This window comes from Geotrypetes seraphini, chromosome 4 (assembly GCF_902459505.1).
Source record: "Geotrypetes seraphini chromosome 4, aGeoSer1.1, whole genome shotgun sequence".
NCBI lineage: Eukaryota > Metazoa > Chordata > Amphibia > Gymnophiona > Dermophiidae > Geotrypetes > Geotrypetes seraphini.
The window spans coordinates 208,674,994-208,699,104 of record NC_047087.1 but is presented as its reverse complement, the minus strand read 5'-3'; the positions used below and the strand labels follow the sequence as shown (position 1 = coordinate 208,699,104).

Below are 24,111 nucleotides of genomic sequence, written 5' to 3'. Positions count from 1 at the left end.
TTTTAATTGGGAATTTATAGGGCACATTCTTAAAACCCAAGGAGACACTTTGAGATACTGTAACTTGGGGCCTTTTGGGATCTTCCACTTGTTCTATCAAATGAAAACTCCTCGTGCTATTTGTTTCAAACCAAAAAACAACTTTATTCAAATCTGAAATTAGATAAAACAGTACTAGAAAGGTTCCCTAAATAGAAAAAACTAGTCTGTAGAACTGCATAATCCAATTGTCATTAAAAAAAATACAAGGTTCAGGTACACAATAAAATAAAACATCCAGACCTCCTGATTCACATGTTCTTTTTAGCATACTAAGAGCAAAGAGAGAAAAGTAAGGGTTCCCCTTGGCTTCCTCTGGTGTCTGTCTCCCTAGCATATTTTCTGGAGCTCAGTGAATTCTCCTCCCCTTGAAATATTTTAGACAAGTACCTCAGTTGATGCCACTGTGTTCCCAGTTAGATCCTTTCTCTTAGGTCAGAGATAGGCAATTCCGGTCCTCGAGAGCCGGAGCCAGGTCAGGTTTTCAGGATATCCACAATAAATATGCATGAGATAGATTTACATCTCAAGGAGGCAGGGCATGCAAATCCATCTCGTACATATTCATTGTGGATATCCTGAAAACCTGACCTGGCTCCGGCTCTCGAGGACCGGAATTGCCTACCCCTGTCCTAGGTACTTGATATAATGTCTTTCAAAATACAGTAGAGCAGGGGTGTCCAATGTCGGTCCTCGAGGGCCGCAATCCAGTCGGGTTTTCAGGATTTCCCCAATGAATATGCATGAGATCTATTAGCATAAAATGAAAGCAGTGCATGCAAATAGACCTCATGTATATTCATTGGGGAAATCCTGAAAATCCGACTGGACTGCGGCCCTCGAGGACCGACATTGGACACCCCTGCAGTAGAGTCTCCCAGAAGAGGTGGTGGAGACAGATACTGTGTTTGAATTCAAGAGGGCCTGGGATAGGCACGTGGGGATCTCTCAGAGAGAGAAAGAGATCATGGTTACTGCTGATGGGCAGACTAGATGGGCCATTTGGCCTTTATCTGCCATCATGTTTCTATGTTACTGGATCTCTCCCAACCTTCTTAGTAAGTGAAAGTGAGAAAAGAAGGTAGGGAGAAAGAGTTGTCTTCTGAGAACATAATCCACAGCTGTCCCTCAACATTTTAATAATAATAATAATAACTTTATTTTTGTATACCGCAGTACCAGAATAGTTCATTTCAGAGCCATGGAGAACTGCAGCATCCTGCCATCTCCCCAGTTCTTTGGGTGGAAATGTCATCCAACTTTTCTGACCCTCGTGACTCTTGGGGTCACCTCTTCAGTCCTCTGTTCATAAGGGATCCACTTTTTAAACTCAAGCTGCAACAACTCTCAAATTTTACATCCCATCTTTTGTAAATCTGCATTCTGGTAACTTCCTCTCTGTGCTTTATGGGCAACACTTTCCCTGAGTAGAAGTCTAGAGGGTTCTGCAAAGAGAATACTAATCTTCTAGCATTGAGGCTTCTGTGTACACAGAAAGTGAAGCCATTTTTTCAGCCAGTTTATCACTTAGAAAAAAAGTGTTACTGAGCGGATTCAAAATCAGATGCACTTTAATTTGTGAAGTTATACGATCCTTTTCACAGGCGATCAGTGACTCATGTTTGCTAAGGCTAAAGGAGGGCAGAACTGGACTCAGGTTATGGGGTGAGGCTATGCTGGGGTATAGAGAAAAGCAAGTTAAAATGGTTGGGATGGGGGTGACATGAGACCACAGTAAAAGGATAGTGGGGCACTTCTGAATACAGTAAGGAAGGAGTTGTACCAGTGGCAGTCTGACAATGGCCTGGGCCCTTGGGCAATAAGGGCCACGGGCTCCTGACCACTAGTGCTGCCCGATTCAGGGAAAAAGATTTCGATTCAGCTTATTGAATCAATTTTTTGATTCGATTCACTTTTCCTGCCCAATTGGGCATTTTATTTTTTTTTCCAAACATCCTGGCAGGTTTATTTTGTAGTCTTTCCATCCACCCCACCCCTTCTTTGCCCTCCCCATCTCTACGCTGGCACTGTGGTGTAAACAAAATTAAAAATACCTTTTCTCTCTCTGGGGTCCTTATATTAAGGCATGCTAACTGATTTACTACACACTGAAGATTTGTGCGCGCTAAATACTAATGCATCCATTATATTCTATGGACGCCTTAGTATGTAGCGCACCTTAATAAAAGGACACCTGTGTTAGGTCCTAACTCACACTCACTGTCTAACACCTGCTCTGGCAGGATACATATTTCAAATCTGACATTGTAATCACAAAATAGAAAATAATTTGTTTTCTACCTTCCACTGTCATATCCAACATTTACCCCCTCTTTTACTAAGGTGTGCTAACCGATTAGCGTTTGCTAAACACTAATGCGTCGTAGACTAACATGCACACGTTAGGGTTTAGCGCACGCTAATTCAATTAGCACACCTTAGTAAAAGAGGGCCTTTGTTTCTTTCCCACTGTCTTTTCTTTCTCTCCTTCTACCTCCCCCTCCCTTTTGCACTTCCATTTACCTCCTCTTATCTCCACTAAATTCTTACTTCTTTTCCCATAGTCCTTCTTCCTATCCTCATCCCACCTCACACGTCCCTGTCTGCCACCACCCCTTTACTTTTCTCTACTTCTGCCCTGAAACCTTCTTCACTCTAGCCACCATTCATTTAACCCCACACTCCCCTCTTGACTTGCATCCTCCTCTTCTCCCTCATGCCATCCTGAATTTTCCCCTCTGTACGCCCCCCCCCCCTTTGTCCACATTCCTTCTCTTACCATTCCACAACCCCATACACACTACTAGAGAGTTGCGCGGGGACAGAAATCCCACCCATCCCTGCCCGTCCCCACCAGGATCCTCTCTGTCCCCACCCATCCCCGCAAGGAATTACCTCCATCTCCGCCCATCTCCATAAAATGCAGCAATTACTTCTGACAGGATCATCAATTCCACAGTTTCTTTTGTGTTTGCGCTGCTATTTTCCTTGTGGAATCTCTTTGGTGGAACTCTTTTTTTGTTTCTGTTCAGGTAATTAACTTATAAACCCCCTCTTTTACTAAGGCTGACGTGGTCCATTATATTATATGGACGAACCCTGCTTCCAAAGCCTTCCATCCCCGTGGAAGTCCCGTGGGCCAGAGGGGGGTCCCCGTGGGAGTCCTGTTGGCTAGAAGGGGGTCACTGTGGGAGTCCCGTGAGCCAGAGGGGGGTCCCCGTGGAAGTCCCGTGGGCCAGAGGGGGGGTCCCCGTGGGAGTCCCGTGGGCCAGAGGGGGGTCCCCGTGGGAGTCCTGTTGGCTAGAGGGGAGTCCCTGTGGGAGTCCCGTGGGCCAGAGGGGGGTCCCCGTAGGAGTCCCATGGGCCAGAGGGGGGTCCCCGTGGGAGTCCTGTTGGCTAGAGGGGGGTCCCCGTGGGAGTCCCATGGGCCAGAGGGGGGTCCCTGTGGGAGTCCTGTTGGCTAGAGGGGGGTCCCTGTGGGAGTCCCGTGGGCCAGAGGGGGGTCCCCGTGGGAGTCCTGTTGGCTAGAGGGGGGGTCCCCGTGGGAGTCCCGTGGGCCAGAGGGGGGTCCCCGTGGGAGTCCCATGGGCCAGAGGGGGGTCCCCATGGGAGTCCTGTTGGCTAGAGGGGGGGTCCCCGTGGAAGTCCCGTGGGCCAGAGGGGGGGTCCCCGTGGGAGTCCTGTGGGCCAGAGGGGGGTCCCCATGGGAGTCCTGTTGGCTAGAGGGGAGTCCCTGTGGGAGTCCCGTGGGCCAGAGGGGGGTCCCCGTAGGAGTCCCATGGGCCAGAGGGGGGTCCCCGTGGGAGTCCTGTTGGCTAGAGGGGGGTCCCCGTGGGAGTCCCATGGGCCAGAGGGGGGTCCCTGTGGGAGTCCTGTTGGCTAGAGGGGGGTCCCTGTGGGAGTCCCGTGGGCCAGAGGGGGGTCCCCGTGGGAGTCCTGTTGGCTAGAGGGGGGGTCCCCGTGGGAGTCCCGTGGGCCAGAGGGGGGTCCCCGTGGGAGTCCCATGGGCCAGAGGGGGGTCCCCATGGGAGTCCTGTTGGCTAGAGGGGGGGTCCCCGTGGGAGTCCCATGGGCCAGAGGGGGGTCCCTGTGGGAGTCCCGTGGGCCAGAGGGGGGTCCCTGTGGGAGTCCCATGGGCCATAGGGGGGTCCCCGTGGGAGTCCCGTGTGCCAGAGGGGGGTCCCTGTGGGAGTCCTGTGGGACCCGCGGGATTCCTGAGGGACCCCTGTGGGACCCGCGGGATTCCCGCGATCCCCGTTCCCGTGCAGACCTCTAATACACACTTCTTTGTGCCTCACTGCGCCCACTTTTCTCTTTTGATAGCTGCAGGGCCTCACAAATTATAACACATAGTTAAATATTTACTTATCACAGAAGATCTATAGAGCTCTATGCATTTTCTGTTCCAATATTACATACCCCCCTCCTTTATTAATGCGTAGCGCAGGTTTTAGCGCCGGCAGTGGCGGTAACTGCTCCGATGCTCATAGGAATTCTATGCTAAAACCCGCGCGATGCGTTAGTAAAGGAGGGGGATACTGTTACATAAGAACATAAGAGTTGCCATACTGAGACACACCAACGTTCCATCAAGCCCAGTATCCAGTTTCCAACAGTGGCCAGCCCAGGTCACAAGTACCTGGCAAGATCCCAAGAGTAAAACAGATTTTATGCTGCTTATCCTAGGAATGAGCAAGTGGATTTTCCCAAATCCATCTTAAAAATGCCTTATGGACTTTTCTTTTAGGAAATTATCCAAATCTTTTATAAACCCTGTTAAGCTAACTGCTTTCAATATATTCTCTGGCAAATATTTTCTCTAGTTTGTTTTAAATCTACTACATATTAACTTCATCGCATGCCCCCAAGTCCCAATATTTTTGGAAAGTGTAAATAAATGATTCACCGCTAACCGTTCCACTTCACTCAATATTGTATAACCTCTTATCATATCTCCCCGAGGCATCTCTTCTCTTGGCTGCAGAGCCCTAGCCACTTGAGCCTTTTCTCATAGGGGTCATCCCATCCCTTTTTATCAGTTTCATTGCCCTTCTCTGTATCTTTTCTAATTCTGATATATCTTTTTTTTTTAAGTTGTGGTGACAAAAATTGCACACAGTATTTGAGGGGCGGCCACACCATGGAGGGATACAAGGGCATTATAACATTTCTCATCTTTGTTTTTCATGCCTTGCTTGACAATTCCTAACATTCTATTTGCTTTCTTAGCCGCCGCTGCAAGCTGAGAGTTTCAACGTATCCTCAAATAATGACACCTAGATCCTTTTTTCTGGGCATTGACTCCTAACATTGAACACTGTATCAACTAGCTAGAGTTTGGGTTCCTCTGTTGTACATGCATCACTGTGCACTTGCTCAGATTAAGGGCTCCTTTTACGAAGGTGCGCTGAAGATTAGCGCGCGCTAACCCCGCGCTACATGAAAAATACTAACGCACGCTCTATGGAGGCGTTAGCATGTAGCACACGTGGCAATGTAGTGCATGCTAAATGCACGCTAAAACCACTAGCGCACCTTCATAAAAGGATTCATAAATGTCATCTGCCATTTTGATGCCCAGTCTCAGTCTCGCAAGGTCTTCTTGCAATTTTTCACAATGGTCTTGCAACTTAACAACTTTCCCCCTCTTTTACTAAGGTGCACTATGCTTTTTAGCGTGCGCTAAATATTAGCACGTGCTAAACACATGCTTAACGCTAATGGGTGCATGTTATCCTATGGACTCATTAGCGTTTAGCATGCGCGTTGATTTTGCGCATGATAAACCTGCGCTAAAATGCTTAGCGCACCTTAATAAAAGAGGGCCTTTGAGTCATTAGCGAATTGAATTATCTCACTAGTATTCCCATCTCTAGATCTTTGATAAATATGTTAAAATTCAATGGTCCCAGCACAGATCCCTGGGGACCCCTACTATTTAACAGCTAATAAACAAAAGCAAGTCGGGAAGATCAGCTTTCTTGCTGGGATAATTATGATGATGTCACAGTTGTATGGTTCCATTATTTTGTTGTACTTTTGTGCAATCATCAAGAAAAAACTGTTGACAATAAATAACAAAAAAAACAATAGAATAGTGTTGCAAAGAGTGAAATAGTCCAATAAATATACATTGAAATAGAAAGGAGGAAAAAGCCTTAGAACCCTGTGTCAGTAGCATATTTCATGCTCTCAGACTAGATAGGGTAAATAACTTCATTGGCTAAAAAAACATCAAAACAACCCCTTCCACTTCTCCAAATGTCAAAAACTTCATAAAGCCATCATATATGCTTCTCCTGATTGCTGTCAAGATCATTCTTTCGAACTGGAAGAATCTGGAGCGAGTTTGCTATGACACCTGGTGGAACACTACTTGTTTGACAGTTAAATATGAAAAAATAGCTGCGGAAAGATTAGGCCTGATGCATAAGTTTAGAAGGCTTTGGGGTCCTTTATTACAATATGCTGATTCACCATTTAGCTTTCCAACTTAGCCCTTGTGATTCATGATAAAACTACATCAACACGTCCTTTGACTGTACTTGATATTAATCTTCGACACTCATTATTCTTCTATATCTTCTTCTCTCAATGTTTTTGGTACATTATTGTGGTATAGGTTTGCCATCAGATTGGTTACAGACTTTACATCATAGTTTAAGTATAAGTTATACTGATTTGCTTATATTCCCCTTTTTCTTTTCTCCCTCTTCCTGGAAATAACAATCCCTCATATTATCAATCCCGTGTTTTGGGGCATTGTTTTATGGATTTGTTATGTATTAGTATATGTACCGATGCAATGTTTGACTGATGTTCAGCTCTATTACTTTCTGTTCTTTTGTAAAACCTTAATAAAAACTTATTGAACTTAAAAAAAAAAAAAATATATGCTTCAGGACAATCAATGCTTAACTGTTCCAAAATTTACAAAAAATAATTCATTCCACATAGGTGCACTTATCTTCAAGGTTCCACTGACGTTGGCCAGCCAGCGTTTTGCTTTGTGTTGCATCAAGGAAAAAGGATCCCACCAATTTTCCTCTATCAGCACTTCTGTCCCGTGCTCACTGACGCCAGTGATGTTCAGGATGCTGCTTGATGAAGTTAGTACTGGAAGTCTTATGATAATAGAGGAGCTAAAGATGCTGCTGACAGGAATGCTAATAAGAATAAGGAGAATGGGATGTTGGAGGAGGGATTTGAAGTCAGAGAGAGCTCCACAGATGGATAGAGGATGACAGACACTCTGCATACTTTCCTTTAATGGAAGGAGATACTGTTTGTGACTTACCTTGTTTTTTGTTTGTTTGTTTTTGTTTTGGGGTTGTTGTTTTGTTTGGGGTTTTCTTTTTTTTTTTTTTTTTTTGGGGGGGGGGGGTTATATTCACTCCTGTTAAATCTAATTGCCCTAGAAGCTATCTAGGAGGTTTTTACTTTAATCTCTTCCTCTCCTCCAATTCAGTCTCTCTCCTTTCAAGCTTTTTCCCTCTTCCTCTTCCTCTTCCTCTCCCCAAGTCCCTTTATACTTGTTTCCTGTCATGGGTGGCAACTGTGAGTCAGGCACGCAGCCTTCTGCTCACATCGAGGTGAGAGAGAAAGGAGAAGCCAGATTGGAGGAGAAAAAAAATGTCATAATCAGCAGGGCAGGATTAATTCATCGAGGGCCCCTAGACACACAAGTACACTGGGCCCCCTGCCCCGCCCCACCCCACCATGCGCCCAGGCGGAAACAGGAAGCTGCGTCAGAGGGAAGCTTTGGGCAAGCAGCACCGCTTGCACAATTACAGTTCCTGTTGCCTTTGTTACCCGCGTTACTTGCTTGTCGTACTTTCCGTCAATTGAGGGGGGCCGCGTTGCCGATCGGGGTGGGACCTGCGTTGCTGATCGATGCTGGAGGGGCCCATCACCGTTTGGAAAAAACAATGTTGATGCCCTCCTTCATCGGGCCCCCCTGACCATTTCGGGCCCTAGGCATGTGCCTACTTGGCCTATTGGTTAATCCTGCCCTGATACTCAGAGATGGGGATGGAGTGAGTGGAGTAATGAAAGAGAGGTATAGATGTTGCTCTAGGTTTTACCATACAATTTTTTACCCCCCCCCCCTCCAAATTTCAACAAGGATTCATTGTGGTTTACAATAAGATTTCTAGATATACATTGCAGTTATAGTGAAGAACTTAAACTATAAGTGATCATGAGGATTATAGAGTGAAGAGATTATGTCTTTAACTAGTTCCTAAATAGTAGTAAGAAGAGTTGTCATAAACATACTGGTAGACTATTCCAAAGTTTGGGACCTTGAAAATTGAAGGCAAATGTGAACTTGTTGAGGTGAAGGAAAAGACAGTTTAAATCGCTGTGTTGTTCTTGAGAAGGAGCTTGTGACCCTAATGCCGATACTAGTCCATTTGAGTTCTCTCCATATATAGCCTTGTAGACCATACAAGCGATCTTAAACTATTCTTTTTTTTTTTTTTTTTCATTGGTAACCAATGTAACTCTTCCAGTAGTGGCCTGATTGAAATTTAAGATTCAATAATCCAAATATGGGAATAAAACTGCCTGCACAACTATTCTAAAACTAGTCTGCTCTTAACTGTCTTAATCTTAAGAAAATGTTTCTGACCAGAGAGTTAATCTGATCATCAAAGGTTAGATAAGAATCCAGAATGCCTAATACTTTTAATGATTTCTCGATCATAAGTCTCTGCCCTGTAACCAGTGCCAGTTCCAATTATAATAGTGAATTATAATTGCCAAACCATAGCATTTTAGTCTTCAGTTTATTAAGCTTAAGGAAGATCTTTTGTGTCCACATACTTAGATCTTAATACACTACACTACAGTACCTAACAAGGATTATCATCTAGAGCAGGGGTGTCAAAGTCCCTCCTCGAGGGCCGGAATCCAGTCGGGTTTTCTAGATTTCGGATTCTGGCCCTTGAAGACCGACTTTGACACCTGTGATCTAGAGATTCTTCAGCTACGCAGAGGAGGAGGATATCATCTGTGTAAGAGAATGTGTGAACTTGGGGAAGGGAGAATCTGTTACCCAAGGCTCTTAAATACATTTTAAACAAGGAAGAAGACAGGGGGAAGCCTTTGTGGTACACCACATAAAGCATTCCATTTTGGGAACTTCCTACTACCCTTTCTTACTTCGGATGTTCTGCTCCCTAAAGAATTCTGTGCACCATTTTAATACCACTCCATGTAAACCTAGTTCACTCTACTTTTAGAAATAGTACCACTGCATCAAGGCCCTCTTTTACAAAGGTGCGCTAAGCATTTAAGCGCACGTTTAGCGCATGCTAAATCGACGCATGCGCTAACCACTAATGCATCCATAGGATAACATTCACGTGTTAGCGTTTAGCGTGTGATTAGTGCGCGCTAATATTTGCCGGGCGCTAAAAAGCATAGCGCACCTTTGTAAAAGAGGGGGGAAATGCAGATGAAATGTCAAACTTCAACAGAACAGACTGTCTACCTCTAGTTCTAACAGTAGGGATTCTCTGCTGTGCATAGCCCTGAAGCCATGTTGTGGACTGTGGAATCCATCTGCCAGGTTTAAGAATTCTGATATTTGTACGTTAGTACAGAATTCTAACAATTTTGCAGGCCATGGTATTAAGAACATAAGAACATAAGAAACGCCTTTGCCGGATCAGACCTAGGTCCATCTAGTCCGGCGATCCGCACACGCGGAGGCCCAGTTAGGTGCTCCTTATTGGAGACCCGGATTTCCCGTATCCTCCGATGTGATTTGCAAGAAGGTATGAATCCAACTTGCACTTGAAACCCAGAACAGTAGTCTCTGCCACAACCTCCTCTGGGAGAGCATTCCAAGCACCCACCACTCGTTGTGTGAAACAGAACTTCCTGACATTTGTCCTGAACCTGCTGCCGCTCAGTTTCAGGCTATGACCTCTTGTCCGTGTCACATCTGAAAATGTCAGTAATGCTGTTTCCTGGTCAATTTTATCAAATCCTTTTAATATTTTAAAAGTCTCTATCAAATCTCCTCACAGTCTTCTCTTTTCGAGGGTGAACAGTCCCAGTTTTCTGAGGCGTTCTTTGTAGCTCAAATTCTCCATACCTCTGACAAGTTTCGTGGCTCGCCTCTGCACATTCTCCAGCAGAGTTATATCCTTCTTAAGGTATGGAGACCAGTGTTGGACACAGTATTCTAAGTGTGGTCTGACCATTGCTCTATAAAGTGGCATTATGACGTCTTCCGATCTACTCGTGATCCCCTTCTTAATCATGCCCAACATCCTGTTTGCTTTCCTCGCCGCCGCCGCACATTGAACCGATGGTTTTAGGGTTCTGTCTATCAGTACCCCCAAATCCCTTTCTTGTTCACATTTGGCTAATGTCACACCCAATATCCTATATTCATATTCTTTGTTTTTCTTCCCCAGATGCATTCTAGCTACTTGTCTGATCCTAAGGCCTTAGGTATGGGGGTCAGCGCAATAGCTGATATTGATTTTGGATATATACGAATACCTCTTTCTAAGCATATAAACAATATTTGTCAACTATAGCAAAAAATGAAAAAGAAATACATTCCAGCATTTTAGCTGGGCAAATATCCAAGTAGCAAGATTCTTTTGAGAGCCTCCTCAGCTAGCCAGATACTACTTCTGAAGTAACAGCAGAAAATTATTTCCAACGTCTATCAACCAGTATCTCTTCTGTCATGTAGGCATTTACACTGTCTATTTCAATACAGTTTCCCAAGGTATGTGTAAATGACTCTTACTATTTATTTAGGGCTCCTTTTACGAAGGTGCGATAGGGCCTTAACGCGTGGAATAGCGTGTGTTTAAAATGCCGCGTGCGTTAGCTGCTACCGCCTCCTCTTGAGTATGTGGTAGTTTTTCAGCTAGCGCACCTTTGTAAAAGGAGCCCTTAGTTAATTATATTTATAGTCCACTTAAAAACCTAAGTGATTCCCAATAAAACAGACATAAGAGTAGAAACAGACATAGCAGTCAAGGTATACAAAATTTGGTTTCCTGTTATGTATGTTACCATGTAACTTGTTCTGGGCTCCTTGGGGAGAACGGGATATAAATCGAATTAAATAAATAAATAAAAATTTATCCTACTCTGGATCTCTCTTCACCTGTTCTCAAATGCTTCAATAAACAAATGTGTTAAGTAATTTCCTTTATTGTAACACATTCCTACACAGTCTGATTATTCCTGATACACCATTCCACAAAAGTGGTCCTGCAACAGAAAGAGGATTTTCTGGTGTTAACATACTTAATCCCATCTCTTTATTGAATGTCTAATAACATGCAATTGTCTGATCTTGACCTAACATGTCTATATAAGGCCAAACATTTAGTAAACGGTGATGGGACAAAAGCACGCCGGACAAAGGTGCGCCAACATTACAGAGCAGACAATTGAGTGTAAGACTCTAGCACGCTGCCCTAAAAGTTTATTTTAAAGAGGTCCGAAGGGAGGTGTGGGGGGTGGAATCCCCCCATTATACAGAAAACTTAACTTTTCCCCTAAAAAATACGGAAAAAGTTACGTTTCTTCTATAATGGGGGGTTCCAACCCTCCAAACCCCCCCATCGGCAGTGCAAATACTATTAAGTAAACTAGGGGGGTTCCCCCCTCACACACACCCTTGGAGCTCTTTAAAATAAACTTTTACGGCAGCGTGCTGGAGTCTTGCGCTCAATTATCTGCTCTGTAATATCGGCACCCCTTTGTCCCGCATGTTTATGACTGTGAACCGCCATAAATTCCTTGATGAACTATCTTAAGAATCTTAAACTGTGTACACGGAGATGTACTGGTAACCAATGGAATTTCTTTAGAATTGGAGTGATATGTTTAAAGTGGGATTTCCTCATTAAAATTCAGGCTGCTGAATTCTATACAATCTGCAAAGCTTTCATACGTACAGCTTGTCCTAAGTAAATACCTGTCTAAAATCCCAATCAGTCAAGACATTTCTCAGTTAAGCTAACTGTACTACTCTTGCATGAGAATAACCCCTAACATCATGATCTCTTCTTTGACATTAATCAAATGCTGATTTAGCATTACTTGGGCCATAAATCCTCATGATGATCACCCACGATCATGATTTCTGTTTTATCAACATTCAGTTTAAATCCGTTATCATATATCAATTCATTGATCTTTTCCATATATCCAGTCACCTCAGATTTCAGCTTTTTGCCCCATTCCCTGATTTTAAAGAAAAGTTGACCATCAGCATACATTCCATATGATTAGACTCATACCCTCTAGTAATTTCCCTAAATGTGCTAAATAAACATTAAACAGAATAACAGATAGTTGATCCTTGAGGCACATTTCTATTGACCTGAACCTCATTTGAAGTTTCTATATTACTCCAAACACACATCTTTCTCCCAGTTAGAAATGACTTAAGCCATTCCCTAACTGTCCCTGCAATTCCCAAATTTCTAAGTCTCTATAACAACAACGCATAAGCAGTGTCCCTGACCGATACCCAATTGTAGTTTGCCAACAGTTGATAACAAAAGCGTCTCGACACTATGGGCCTTCCTGAATCCAAATTGATTACAATCCAAACAACTATTTTCTTCCACAAAACTTTCCAACTGGGGCAGTACTGCTTTCTCAATTACTCTAGCCATAAACGGTAACGCAGATATTGGTCTAAAATTACCCATCTGCTCGTTATCATGATCTATTTTTTTAAGTACTAGTCTCACTTTAGCTATTTTACAGGTTTCAGGAAAAATTACAAAACTGAGTGATTTATTAATCAGTTTAGCCAATACAGGTGCAATTTTATCAGCAATTTTACTTAAAATTCCTGAGGAACATGGGTCAGTGTTTGCTTTGGTTACTTTAAGGGTCTTAATTTATCCTCTCTATTTCTTTAACCTCAATTTCATTAAATCTATCCCATTTTACTTCACTCCCCGCTATTTGGTCCTCAGTCACTTTAATTCTATTCAAATTGTCTATAAGCATTCCTGACTCTTTAAGTATTCAGGGAAACCAGTCAGAGAGGGAGGTCATCATTTCCAGTATGTTTTCAATTTGTTCCAGTCAATCCCTGCACCACATTATATACTGTAACTCCTGTGGGCAGTTACCATTTACCAGCTGCTTTAATCTTATCCTGAATATATTTATATTTCTCATTTTCATACAATTGTAAATATTCTCTTAAACATAAATCATAACTTTCATAGTCCTCTCTCTTTCGGGTCTGACTTCTTGCCTAACTTTAACTATTTCCTAACTTTAACATTTTATTACTTCTGGTTTATCTTGCTGCCTCACTACTTTCTCTGGTGCCACAATATCCAATGCACTTTTTCATGAGGAATGCCACTGGCGTACATCATCTTCCAATTCAACCCCCCTAATCCCAATCCAGATTTATCCTGAAAATAGTGTGCTAAACTATCTTCATCAGGTTGTTGTAATTCAGAATTAGCAGTTATATCCTTGATTGGTATTAGTGAATTAAAAATCTTGAAGAGGCACTTGGAAGAATTTCTTGATTGGTTAATCAGGTTAATCATAGTATAATTGTGTAGCTTCATTTACTGCCTGATTATATTTGTTTTATTTCTCTTCTCCAACTGATATAGGGCTCCTTTTATCAAGCCGTGCTAGCGGGGTTAACACGCATGACTTTTCATCACTTGCTAACCCCCGCGCTGGTCTAAAAACTACCGCCTGCTCAAGAGGAGGTGGTAGCAGCTAGCGCAGCTGGCGGCTTAACGTGCGTTATTTTGCACATTAAACCACTAGCGCGGCTTGATAAAAGGAGCCCATAATGTTCCTGTTTCTGACTTTTCCTCCAAAATTCTCTCCAACCTTCTCTCCAACCTTTGTTCTTGGGGATAATAATGATTCTGAGAAGAATGGATTATTTTTCTCTCTCAATTTTACAGTTTTAGCCAGAGCAATTTTGTCTAAGACTGATGTTGTAAGATCCTGCCAGGAGATTAGTTCCCTATCCACATCATTATTCATGGGTTCAAGATGACTCATAATCCCATTCCAAAACTGTGCTTTTGTATAAATATTTTTTCTTTGGGTTGTCGATTTTATATTTTTGTTAGGTAATTTTAAACAGAAATTTAAGAGATAATGATCAGACCAGATGACCGGTTCCCATTTAACATAGTCTATCAAGAGACCTATAGATATTATAGAGATGAAATCTAAACAGTGTCTGCCTTGTATGGGTTGGGTTGTACAGGAAACTCAAAACATTTAGCTGTTTTAGTAAACTTTTTAAAGGTTTGGACTTTGTAAGGTTTGGACAAATGTAAGTTTAAGGGCTCCTTTTACTAAGGTGTGCTAGCGTTTTTAGAGCATGCATGAAATTACCGCACGCTACGCTGGCGCTATGCTGGCGTTAAGGTCTAGCATGCGCACTAGTCCGCACGTTAAGGCCCTAACGCACCTTAGTAAAAGGAGCCCTAAATCCCCAAGAATTATCAAATGAAAGTTGTGGTACAGTGGGAGATTAGATTCAGTACTTCATCCTCTAACATGCTCAAATTACCATGGGGGGGGGGGGGGGGTCTGCAGATCAGGACCACACTTAATTCTTTACCATTTTCAGGATTCTTCATACTTCAGATCACATTGCAACTGTCTAATAGCCTTAAGGGAAAGAAATTATCTAAATACTAGGAGTAATCCCCCCGCCTCTCTATAGTTTTCTAGGACAGTGAATCAATTTGTATCCTGGTGGGCAGAGATCAGCTAAAATTGGGGAATTATCTGGAATCTTTGATTCTGTTGGTCATACTGTTCCCATTTGGTAGCTAGTTATCAGATCTCTACAAATCAGGGTCTTGTTAAAGACGAGTGTGTATTCCAGTATAGACATTCTATCAGCATGTAGTTTTCATCCGATGATATTTCTGCATTACGCATGGTCTGTTTCTAGTTCTTACAATCCCTTCTTCTATGTTGACAGGACAATGGAGGCTTCATCCTTCTATTTCCCATACTTCAGGGACTTCTGATATAGTAACTCCATGATCTGACAGGATTTCCTGACTGAATCTGAAACCACCTCTACTCTTAGACCTATACACTCTATTGAAGAACAGCAGATTGTTTAATGAAGCAATATCGTTTGGATAAAAATTATTGTATGTCCCATTGACTACATCTGCTTTAAACGAGAATTGGGCTATTGAGGTTAGGCAGTAGATCTGTAGCCACTTCATCTTTTCCTCTTTTCCTAGTGTTCTACTTCCAGTGTTGAGTCAAAATTAGGCATATAATGTATTAACTAACTACCATAACCACTCTTCCCCGTCAGGGACATTACCCGCTTGGAAGGCCCTATGACTGTAGATTGTTTCAAAAGAATGGTCAATTTAAAGGTTGGAATGTAAAAACTCTAGAAAGGGTTCTATGGCTGCAGAATATTTCCAAGGAGGGGTAAATTTAAAGTTGAAGCAGGAAGAAAATGTATCTCTGGAATATTACATAGCCCGTCCTTTCTCAGCTGTTCATGTTATTCACACCAGTATATTGTGAATCGGCCAAAATGAAAATAAAACATAACTTATCTGTACAATGGTGCTCTGTTGGTCCTACAGAGCACATTGTTTGAAGGTCACTGCTTAAGGTTGCTGCACAAAGGAGCGTACTTCAGCACATCACTAGGTGTTCTGCTACCAGGCCTTGCGCTTGCATAGAAGCTTCAAGGTTCCACATTGGCCAGTCACACAATGCCTTTTCTTATGTAGTTTATAGAAGCACCTCCTTGGGGGAGTGAGATAAGCAAATAAACAGCTCATGGGAGGAGTGAGGCAGGGAAAGAAAATGTTGAGGGTGCCATGGCAACTGTAGTTTCCTCCACTCCCATGCCTAAATCTCTGCACCTTCTGATGTGGACTTTCTGATTTTGAGAGGCAGAAGTGGCAGAGCCATCAGCGGTGTGGCTTAGATAGTAGCTTGGTGCCTTTATGCTGCATTTTATTCAGTGAGAAGCAGCTTGGTTGGCAGGGGGCTGAGGAAGCTGTGCCATCGCACCTGGGGAGGGGGGAGTAGATGCATGTATAAATCTTTGCCCAGGACCCCAAAGGTGGTTAAATGGTTTAAAGCAGCCCTGAGTAGAAGTGTTATATAACAAGGTCACTATATGAAGATGCTCAGCAAAACTTGATGAGAGCAATTTGTTCTCTCTTCCTCAGAGAAGCAACAATTCGCCAGCTTGCCTGCAGAATTTTCTGGTGTTTCATCAGAGGCAACCATTCTAGACAGGAGAATAGAACCTTCAAAATGCAATATGGATGTACTACATTGACAAATTTATTGTATCAGTCTGTTAAGTTGGCTAATAGAATGGAAAAAAATCCATCTGGTAAATCAATCAGAAAATTTTCCTCTGAGGCGATTTCAACAGGTCAATTAAAGCTTTTATGCTGTTCTGTTGGTAACACAGAGGGTCTTTTTCCATCTTATTAGTCAGCTTAACAGATCTGTAACAAAGATGGAAAAAAAGACTCTTTCTGTTACCAAGAGATCACAAATCCATAGAGAAGCAGTTCAACAGTGTAAATACCGTAGCTAGAATAGTTTCAGGAGACACATTTCAGATTACTTTCCATTACTTGTCTGGTAACCACACACTCATCAGCTTTCAGAGGAATGGAAGAACTGAACTAGGAAAGCAATTAGTTCAAAATGGAGTTCAAATCGCCAAATGAAAGTATCAGAGCAAAAAGAATTAGAGAGCAATTTTCATTAAGTCAGCTAGAGGGGTGATCTGCACATGCTTCTGCGTTCATGTAAGTTTTAGCAAATTTTTGAAAATAAACTATGGACCTGATATTCACTTAAACATTTGACAATGGGTACCAACCACATACGGTATATGCTTCCTTTTTTTTTTTTTAAATTGCTAGTATTTACAGTATATGGATGAATTTTAAGCTTGCTATTTGTTATGAAGGTAATTTTATAAAGATTTTTTGTGCACGCATGCCAGTATATCCATGTAAAATGCTTCTTATAAAATTACTTTGCTTTAAAGTCTGCACAGTCACCAGAAAGCCTGTACTTTTATCTGGAGTTTGGGCAGTGCAAGCAGTCATAATTTATGCACAATAGCTTACAAAATATATGAATACAAGGGGGTGCTGAAAAGTTCTCAGTCCAACCAAGAGGGAATGACAAGGAGCCCCTGTATAAGGCTCTGGTGAGACCTCATTTAGAATATTGTGTACAATTCTGGAGACCGAATCTTCAGAAAGATATAAAAAGGATGGAGTCGGTCCAGAGGAAGGCTACTAAAATGGTGCATGGTCTTCATCATAAGGCTTATAGGGACAGCTTTAAAGATCTCAATATGTATACTTCAGAGGAAAGGCAGGAGAGGGGAGATATGATAGAGACGTTTAAATACCTACATAATGTAAATGTGCATGAGTCGAGTCTCATTTGAAAGGAAGCTCTGCAATGAGAGAGCATAGGATGAAGTTAAGAGGTGATAGGCTCCAGAATAATCTAAGGAAATACTTTTTTACAGAAAGGGTGGTAGATGCATGGAACAGTCTCCCAGAAGAGGTGGTGGAGACAGAGACTTTGTCTGAATTCAAAAGGGCCTGGGATAGACACGTGGAATCTCTTGGAGAGAGAAATAAATAATGGTTACTGTGGATGGGCAGACTAGATAGGCCATTTGGCCTTTCTGCCATCATGTTTCTATGTTTCTGTTCCAAAAGGTTGGCACCAGGCTTGCTGAAAATGCTACAAAATCAACTTGGAAGTGTCCATACAACATGTTTCTCGTTAGCATTCAAACATTTGATTACCCACTTAGCTGACAGCTTTTGCATACCCAGCTGCTCATGGATTATACACCCAACACGTTCCCTGGATATCTGTAGTGTCTCAGCAATTGTTTTAGCTGATATATACCAAAATCAATTCATGGTCAACAATTTCAGGAGTTGATACCATTTGAGGCTTACCAGATTTTGCTGCATCTTTGATCTCAAAATCTCCATGCTGAAAGTTTGCATACCACTTCTTCGCTGTAGTGTATGATGGGCATTTGTCACTCAATGTTTTGCACCATGCATTCATGGATTTGTTTTGGAATCTTCTTCTGCAGGAATAGGAACTTCATGATGGCTCAGAGTTCCACACTTTTCATTGACATGGTTCAATCAATGTTCTGAAACAATGTCAAAACATAGCATTACGATTCTGCACATTGGCACTTTGCAAAATAAAATAACACTCTTTTCAGCTACAGTGGCATAATTAACACTGGCTGAGAACTTTTCAGCATCTCCTTGTATCAAGCTGTGTTAGGGCTTTAAAGCAACTTAAAGGACCTTTAAAGTCTATCTGAGGGAGGAAACAGTAATGGAATGATTTAAAGGTTCCCTGAAAAGTTTTCTTTATAGGGATGCCTTCGAAACTTAAGTTATCTAATCAGGTAACATTGAAGTCCTGTCTTTCCTCTCGTTGCTTATCTTGATATCTCTATCAATGGCTGTAATTTCTGATTTTCTACCTCCTCCCTACTGTACTAACCGTAAATGTTCTTCTTTCCTTTAACCTTTGTATTTCCTCACCCTTTCCAAGATGTTTGAATCAGTCTATTTTTGTCAGTTTATCTGTATTGGTCTAGGTAAGTTACTATGTACCTCATTTTAATATTGTATATCGCTTATAAATATTTCTAAGTGTTTGCATCAAAATTTTAATAAAACTTGAAACTTGTCTTACTATGATGATATTTTAGGTCACTGCAGATTATATAGTAATGAGATATAATACAATGCAAATGTATTTAAATCAGATTTTTAATATGTAAATTCCAAAATTCAACTTGGCTATGCACCACAGATCACACTATCACCAGAAAATCATGGTAAAATAACCCCAGCCTCAACGATGTGGCCCAATGTTCCTAGGCTCATCTAGCAGGGTTGTTGGAGCTTCTCCCAGTCTGGCAGCCAGGGCAGAAGTGGCTGGAGATTGCTTCTGCCTGATCATCACTGGACTACCAGGTACATCCTTTCAAAGGGTGGGTGGCCATTTTAGGGGGCTGGTGATTGGATCAGGGGTGAGATTTGATTGGAACATCGAGGCTTGGATTAAGGGTAAGAGTTTGATTGTGGGTTGGAGCTTGGATTAGGGGAGCTGCGGGCTTGAATTAGGGGGGGGGGGGATCTGACAGCCCTGCCAGATGCAGCCTGGGAACATTGGGCTACAGCTTTGAGGCCCAATGCTCCCAGGCCACTGAAATGACACTGTTTATGAGAGAGCTCACAAGAAGCTATTCATTTACCACAGGAATCGGTGGGACTGTTATCCTGCAGGGCACTGAATCTCATTGGAAAGAAGATAAGATAAACCCAAATCATCTTCTTGGAACATTAGCTTCATATAAGAACAAGTGCAGTAAAAGATTGCCTTTACCATATCTTCATACCTTGATAAATATCTGTATGATACAGGCTTGAAACAGGTGCCTACTTGCCTTCACACATAGCCATCCTCTTTATACTGTATAGCATGCTAAAGTGCAAATATGAAACCTTGATTAGGTTCCTCAGAATCCAAAAGAGCTTGGTGGTACATAAAAGAAGCTGTAGGAGTTTATTGACAGGCTGGTTTTATAAGACTTACCATGCCAAGTAACATTGATACTTGCAAAAGATGCTAAATGCCAAGGTAAAAGCAACAACTGTCCTCCTTAGAAGTGATGCCCCAAACTGGTTCTGTTCACTAAGAAGGTCCTGCAGAATATTCAAGGGATTTTAGTGCATTAGTTTGAAATTTATGGAAAAAGGTAAAATAGTCATAGCTACATTGGAGCTACATTTGCTTTGTCATCCTTGATATTCCACGTCATATAAATATCCTGAAGTAAAGTACAAGAAAACAAAAATGTGTTTAAGCACAAACACTGATGGGAGGGGACCCTCCTGGGTGCAATGAAGGTATACTGATATCAGTGGCATAGAAAGAGGGGTGTGGGGGGGCAGTCCGCCCTGGGCACAGTCTTCCTTTGCCCCCCCCCCCCAACTCCTCTCTTGCCGCGCACGCTCCTTGCCTTCCCCTGCTCCCTTTTTACTTCCCCGGTACGAGGTTGCTGCCCACATCTGCATTGGCACTTTCTCTGACATCACTTCCGGGACCCGCACCTAGGAAGTTACATCAGAGGGCAGGCCAACACCGATGTGGGCATGTTCCTCACATCAGAGAAGTTTAAAAAAGTACACGGAAAGGGAAGGAGCCTGATCTGAACTTAGAAGACATGCCTGTTGAAGCTGATCTTAAGCCCAGACCTGTGTCCATGAATTTATTTATTATACATTTCTATACCACACAATCCAAATTTGTTGGTGGTTCACAAGAGAACATACATAATAAATCAAACATAGACAAGACGTAAACATAGTAATCTGCTTGAAGTTTCTTCAAAGTATCTGATATTCAACACTGGATGAGTTCGTCATTTTGCAGTTCAAAGTATGCCATGCTGCTGTTAATTACGCTGCTTTCTAGGCAGCAGGATCTTGACACGAGGCGACTTTTGCAGCTTACACCACACTCCCATCCCCAGCCTTTCAAACTAGTGTGAAACTTGTAGTGGTCCACGAGTTCAGGTAGGTGGTGTGGGCTGAGCACATGGTCAAGGCTAGCACCAACACTAACTCTAGCTCTGAACAACTACTATAGGCTTTTGGTTACCTTGCCCAGGTGGCTGGCCCATGTTCAGCTCTGTCTGCACATCGTGGATCAGGATGGAGAGGTCTTTGATGTGGGCTATGATGGTGCTATGGCACTGAGCAGGCATTCTGGCTGAGTCCTGGAAAGCCTGGAAGAACTGGGATTGGCAGAGAACATGGAAGGACAAAGAGTCAAGAAAAGGGGGTGGGGGGTGGGGGGAGGGGGTGTAGAGGGAGGACATTTTCATGTGTACTATTAACTGATGACTGTTTATCCTGCAGGGAACTTTGACTGCTGCTTTCACACTGGATCTACTCCCTGCAGTGGCTTTGCCTGGATCAGGGTGGACCTTCAATATCCAGTTTAATGAAAACCAGCTCTATTAAACACAGCAAACTCAAAGAAAGATATGAAGCTCATACACTAATTCCAAAAGTACAATTACATTAAATGTGGAGAAAAAAAGATGGAGAAATTGCTTCACAATACCATAAAAGTGTCATATACAGACATTGACCAAGAAAACTTCACATGTACCGTAAATTGTTCAGCCCTAAAATAAATATTTAGTTTTAGCATTTTTTTTCAGATGGCACTAGATGTCACCAGAGAATATTTGATAGCTCTGAGAATCTACACTATTTCATCCACGTTTATTTATTTCCCATCTACTGTAGATAGAAGCGGGCCTTATCATAATAATAATAATAATAACAGCTTATATACCGCAATACCGTGAAGTTCTATGCGGTTTACAAAGATTAAGCAAAGGTACAAATTGATTGACTTTAAGAGGGGAGGAAGAAAGGGTTAATAGGACAGGAAATCCATTTTTGTACCATATCTAATAGTTTCACGATCATTATCATTAAGGATAACTACTGTATAACCAGAGAATAAGATGGTGAACATATGAATTGCTATAGTAGGTCAGACAAAAGTCTAGTATCCTGCTTCTAACAGTGGCCAATCAAGTCACAAGTATCTGGCGGCATCCCAAAATGTACGTAGTAAGATTCTATGCTACCCAGGTATAAGCAGTGACTTTTCCCCAGCTCTACCAATGGTTTACCAACAGGAGTTAGTCAAAACCTTTTTCAAGCACAGCTACATTAACTGCTTTTACCACATATTCTGGCAACAAGTTCCAGAGCTTAACTATGAATTGAGTGGAAAAAAAAAAAGACTATTACTCCTATTATCAATTATGTTTTGGATATGCTCCCTAAGCTTGCTAATCACTCCTTTTATAAGGATCTGGAAACTCTCCTCTCTAAGTTTATTTGGCGTAACAAACCTCGTATTGCTCTTTCTACATTAAAATTACCAAAAGTTCTATGTAATGTCAATGCTATTGTAACCTGCCTAGAACTCCATTGGCGAGGATTTGGTGGAATATAAGACTGCATATAACATAACATAACATAACGTATGTGTCATTAAATGAGGGTGGTGGGGGGGGGGAAGTTATTTCATATTGATAACATTAAGATGAGTTTATTCTGGACTCATATAGTGTGCTGCCACAGCCCAGGACTCTCTATACAGATGTTATACATTCCAGAGAGCTAAACCTTAGCATACCAGTGCACTTGCAGCGAAGCCCTTATACTTTTCTGAAATATACTTTATTCACAGTTGGTAGATTGTTGAATATTGCAGCTGGATGTAAAGAGTTGAAGAATAGAAGCTTTGTGGCAAAGGTAAGAGAATAGTTGGACAGTAAGGTATTCCAAGTTCCAGAGATTAAATGGTCAGATAGGTTCAGGTGAAAAAGCTGGTCCTTTGTTTGCAGGGGATAGAGCTGAGATGGAAGCAGAAGTGTGACTGGCCCCTGAGACAAAGGACCCTCAGTGAATACCAATAAGGCTAGGGGAGAGAAGGGAAGAGGCCAATTAGGACAGAGCTTGGCAGACGGGTGTCATACCTTTCAGACCCATCAGAGCAAATGTAGTGGTAACCAGGAAGTACAGCAGTGAGATGAAAGACTGAAAGCTTAGATGAGGGGTAAAAGGGAAGAGGTCTTAGGAGAAAAGACCACAGGCAGTGAAACATATACAGGTAAGCAAAAGTGGCTGCAGCATGAACGAGACTTACATTGCATACAATGTTTCAAGTTTATTTAAAATTTGATACAAATGCTTAGAAAAAATTTCTAAGTGGTGTTCAGAATAAAATAGGGGGAAACAAGAATGTTTATTTTAAAATATGAACAAAGGCAAACTTGGACAACAGACGAACAGAAACGAGGGGAGAGGTGGTAGAACAATGGTTTTAAGAAAAGAAAACAATGAGGGGTAAAATAATAGGTTGGGGGAAAGACAAGTGCAACAAGTCATATGTAAAATAAATAAGACTCAATCAGGCATTCTAATGACTGGATGTGCCTTGCTCACACACCATAGCAGGAAATGACTGCAGCATTCAAGCTATATGGAGTGAGAATAAAATTAAACAAATCTTAAGAGTTGTGTTATAAACTAGTATGAGGCTGCCGGGGGCAAAACAGAATTATTTTACTGTTAACTCCAATTATTAGTAACTAGGTCTTGTTGCATAAAATGGGACTTGTGCTAATATAGCAGGTTAGTGAAAACCAACATGTCTTAATGGTAGCCCATGCTGATAACTATGCTCTTTGTAAACACAGTATCATGTTTCTGCTCCATATATGCCTAGTCCTTTAATTTAAGTCACAGAGGAAAGAGACACATACTAACTAGCTCTCTTATTTTCCCCCCTTGAATAGTATGATTTTATGTTTACACTAACAAAAGATGAATTTCATCAGACAACTGCACTGGCTACCCATCCCGTCACGAATATCCCTCAAAACTTCATGCATCATTCACCGTATACTTTACGGAAACGCCGCGGCTCCTCTCATCCAGCTCTTCTCCAAGGCATGGTCTACTTCCCGCAGAACCCTCAACAGAATACTTCTAAGTCTCCCTTCCACAAAAAATCTGCAAAACAAATGTGTTTTCTGCTCCATGCTCACCTTTCTAGGCGTAAAAACTTGGAATGACTTTACTGAAATGATCAGGATGGAACCTAACCACACCAAATTCCGGAAGAAACTGAAAACTCATCTATTTGACACCTAATCACTTGCATCCTCTTCTCCTCCTGCATCTTTCTGCCCTCCATTGTCCTCCCTACCCTCTTCTAACCCTTTCCTCTGTAATGTCGCCAAGAGCTTGTATAGGTATGTGCGATGCACAAATGGAAGAAATAAATAAATAAAATTTCAGCCCAGGAATTACATATGGAAATGTATAGCAGCTGGTTTATCAAATGTTTTGCCTCTGTTGTACTTGTATGTGAAGAATCAGGCTTATTGTAACCAAGTTTATT

At 42.1% G+C, this 24,111-nt stretch overlaps 1 protein-coding gene across 1 annotated transcript in view; it reads right to left on the bottom strand.

Moving 5' to 3' along the window:
* The window catches only part of OPN4 (opsin 4), a 162,712-nt gene extending 141,831 nt beyond the window's left edge, over positions 1-20,881 (bottom strand). Inside the window, exon 1 of the mRNA XM_033942952.1 lies at positions 20,776-20,881. Within this exon, the coding sequence (XP_033798843.1) occupies positions 20,776-20,881 (106 nt within the window). The remainder of the gene's footprint in view (positions 1-20,775) is intronic.
* Between the last annotated feature and the right edge of the window lie 3,230 nt (positions 20,882-24,111).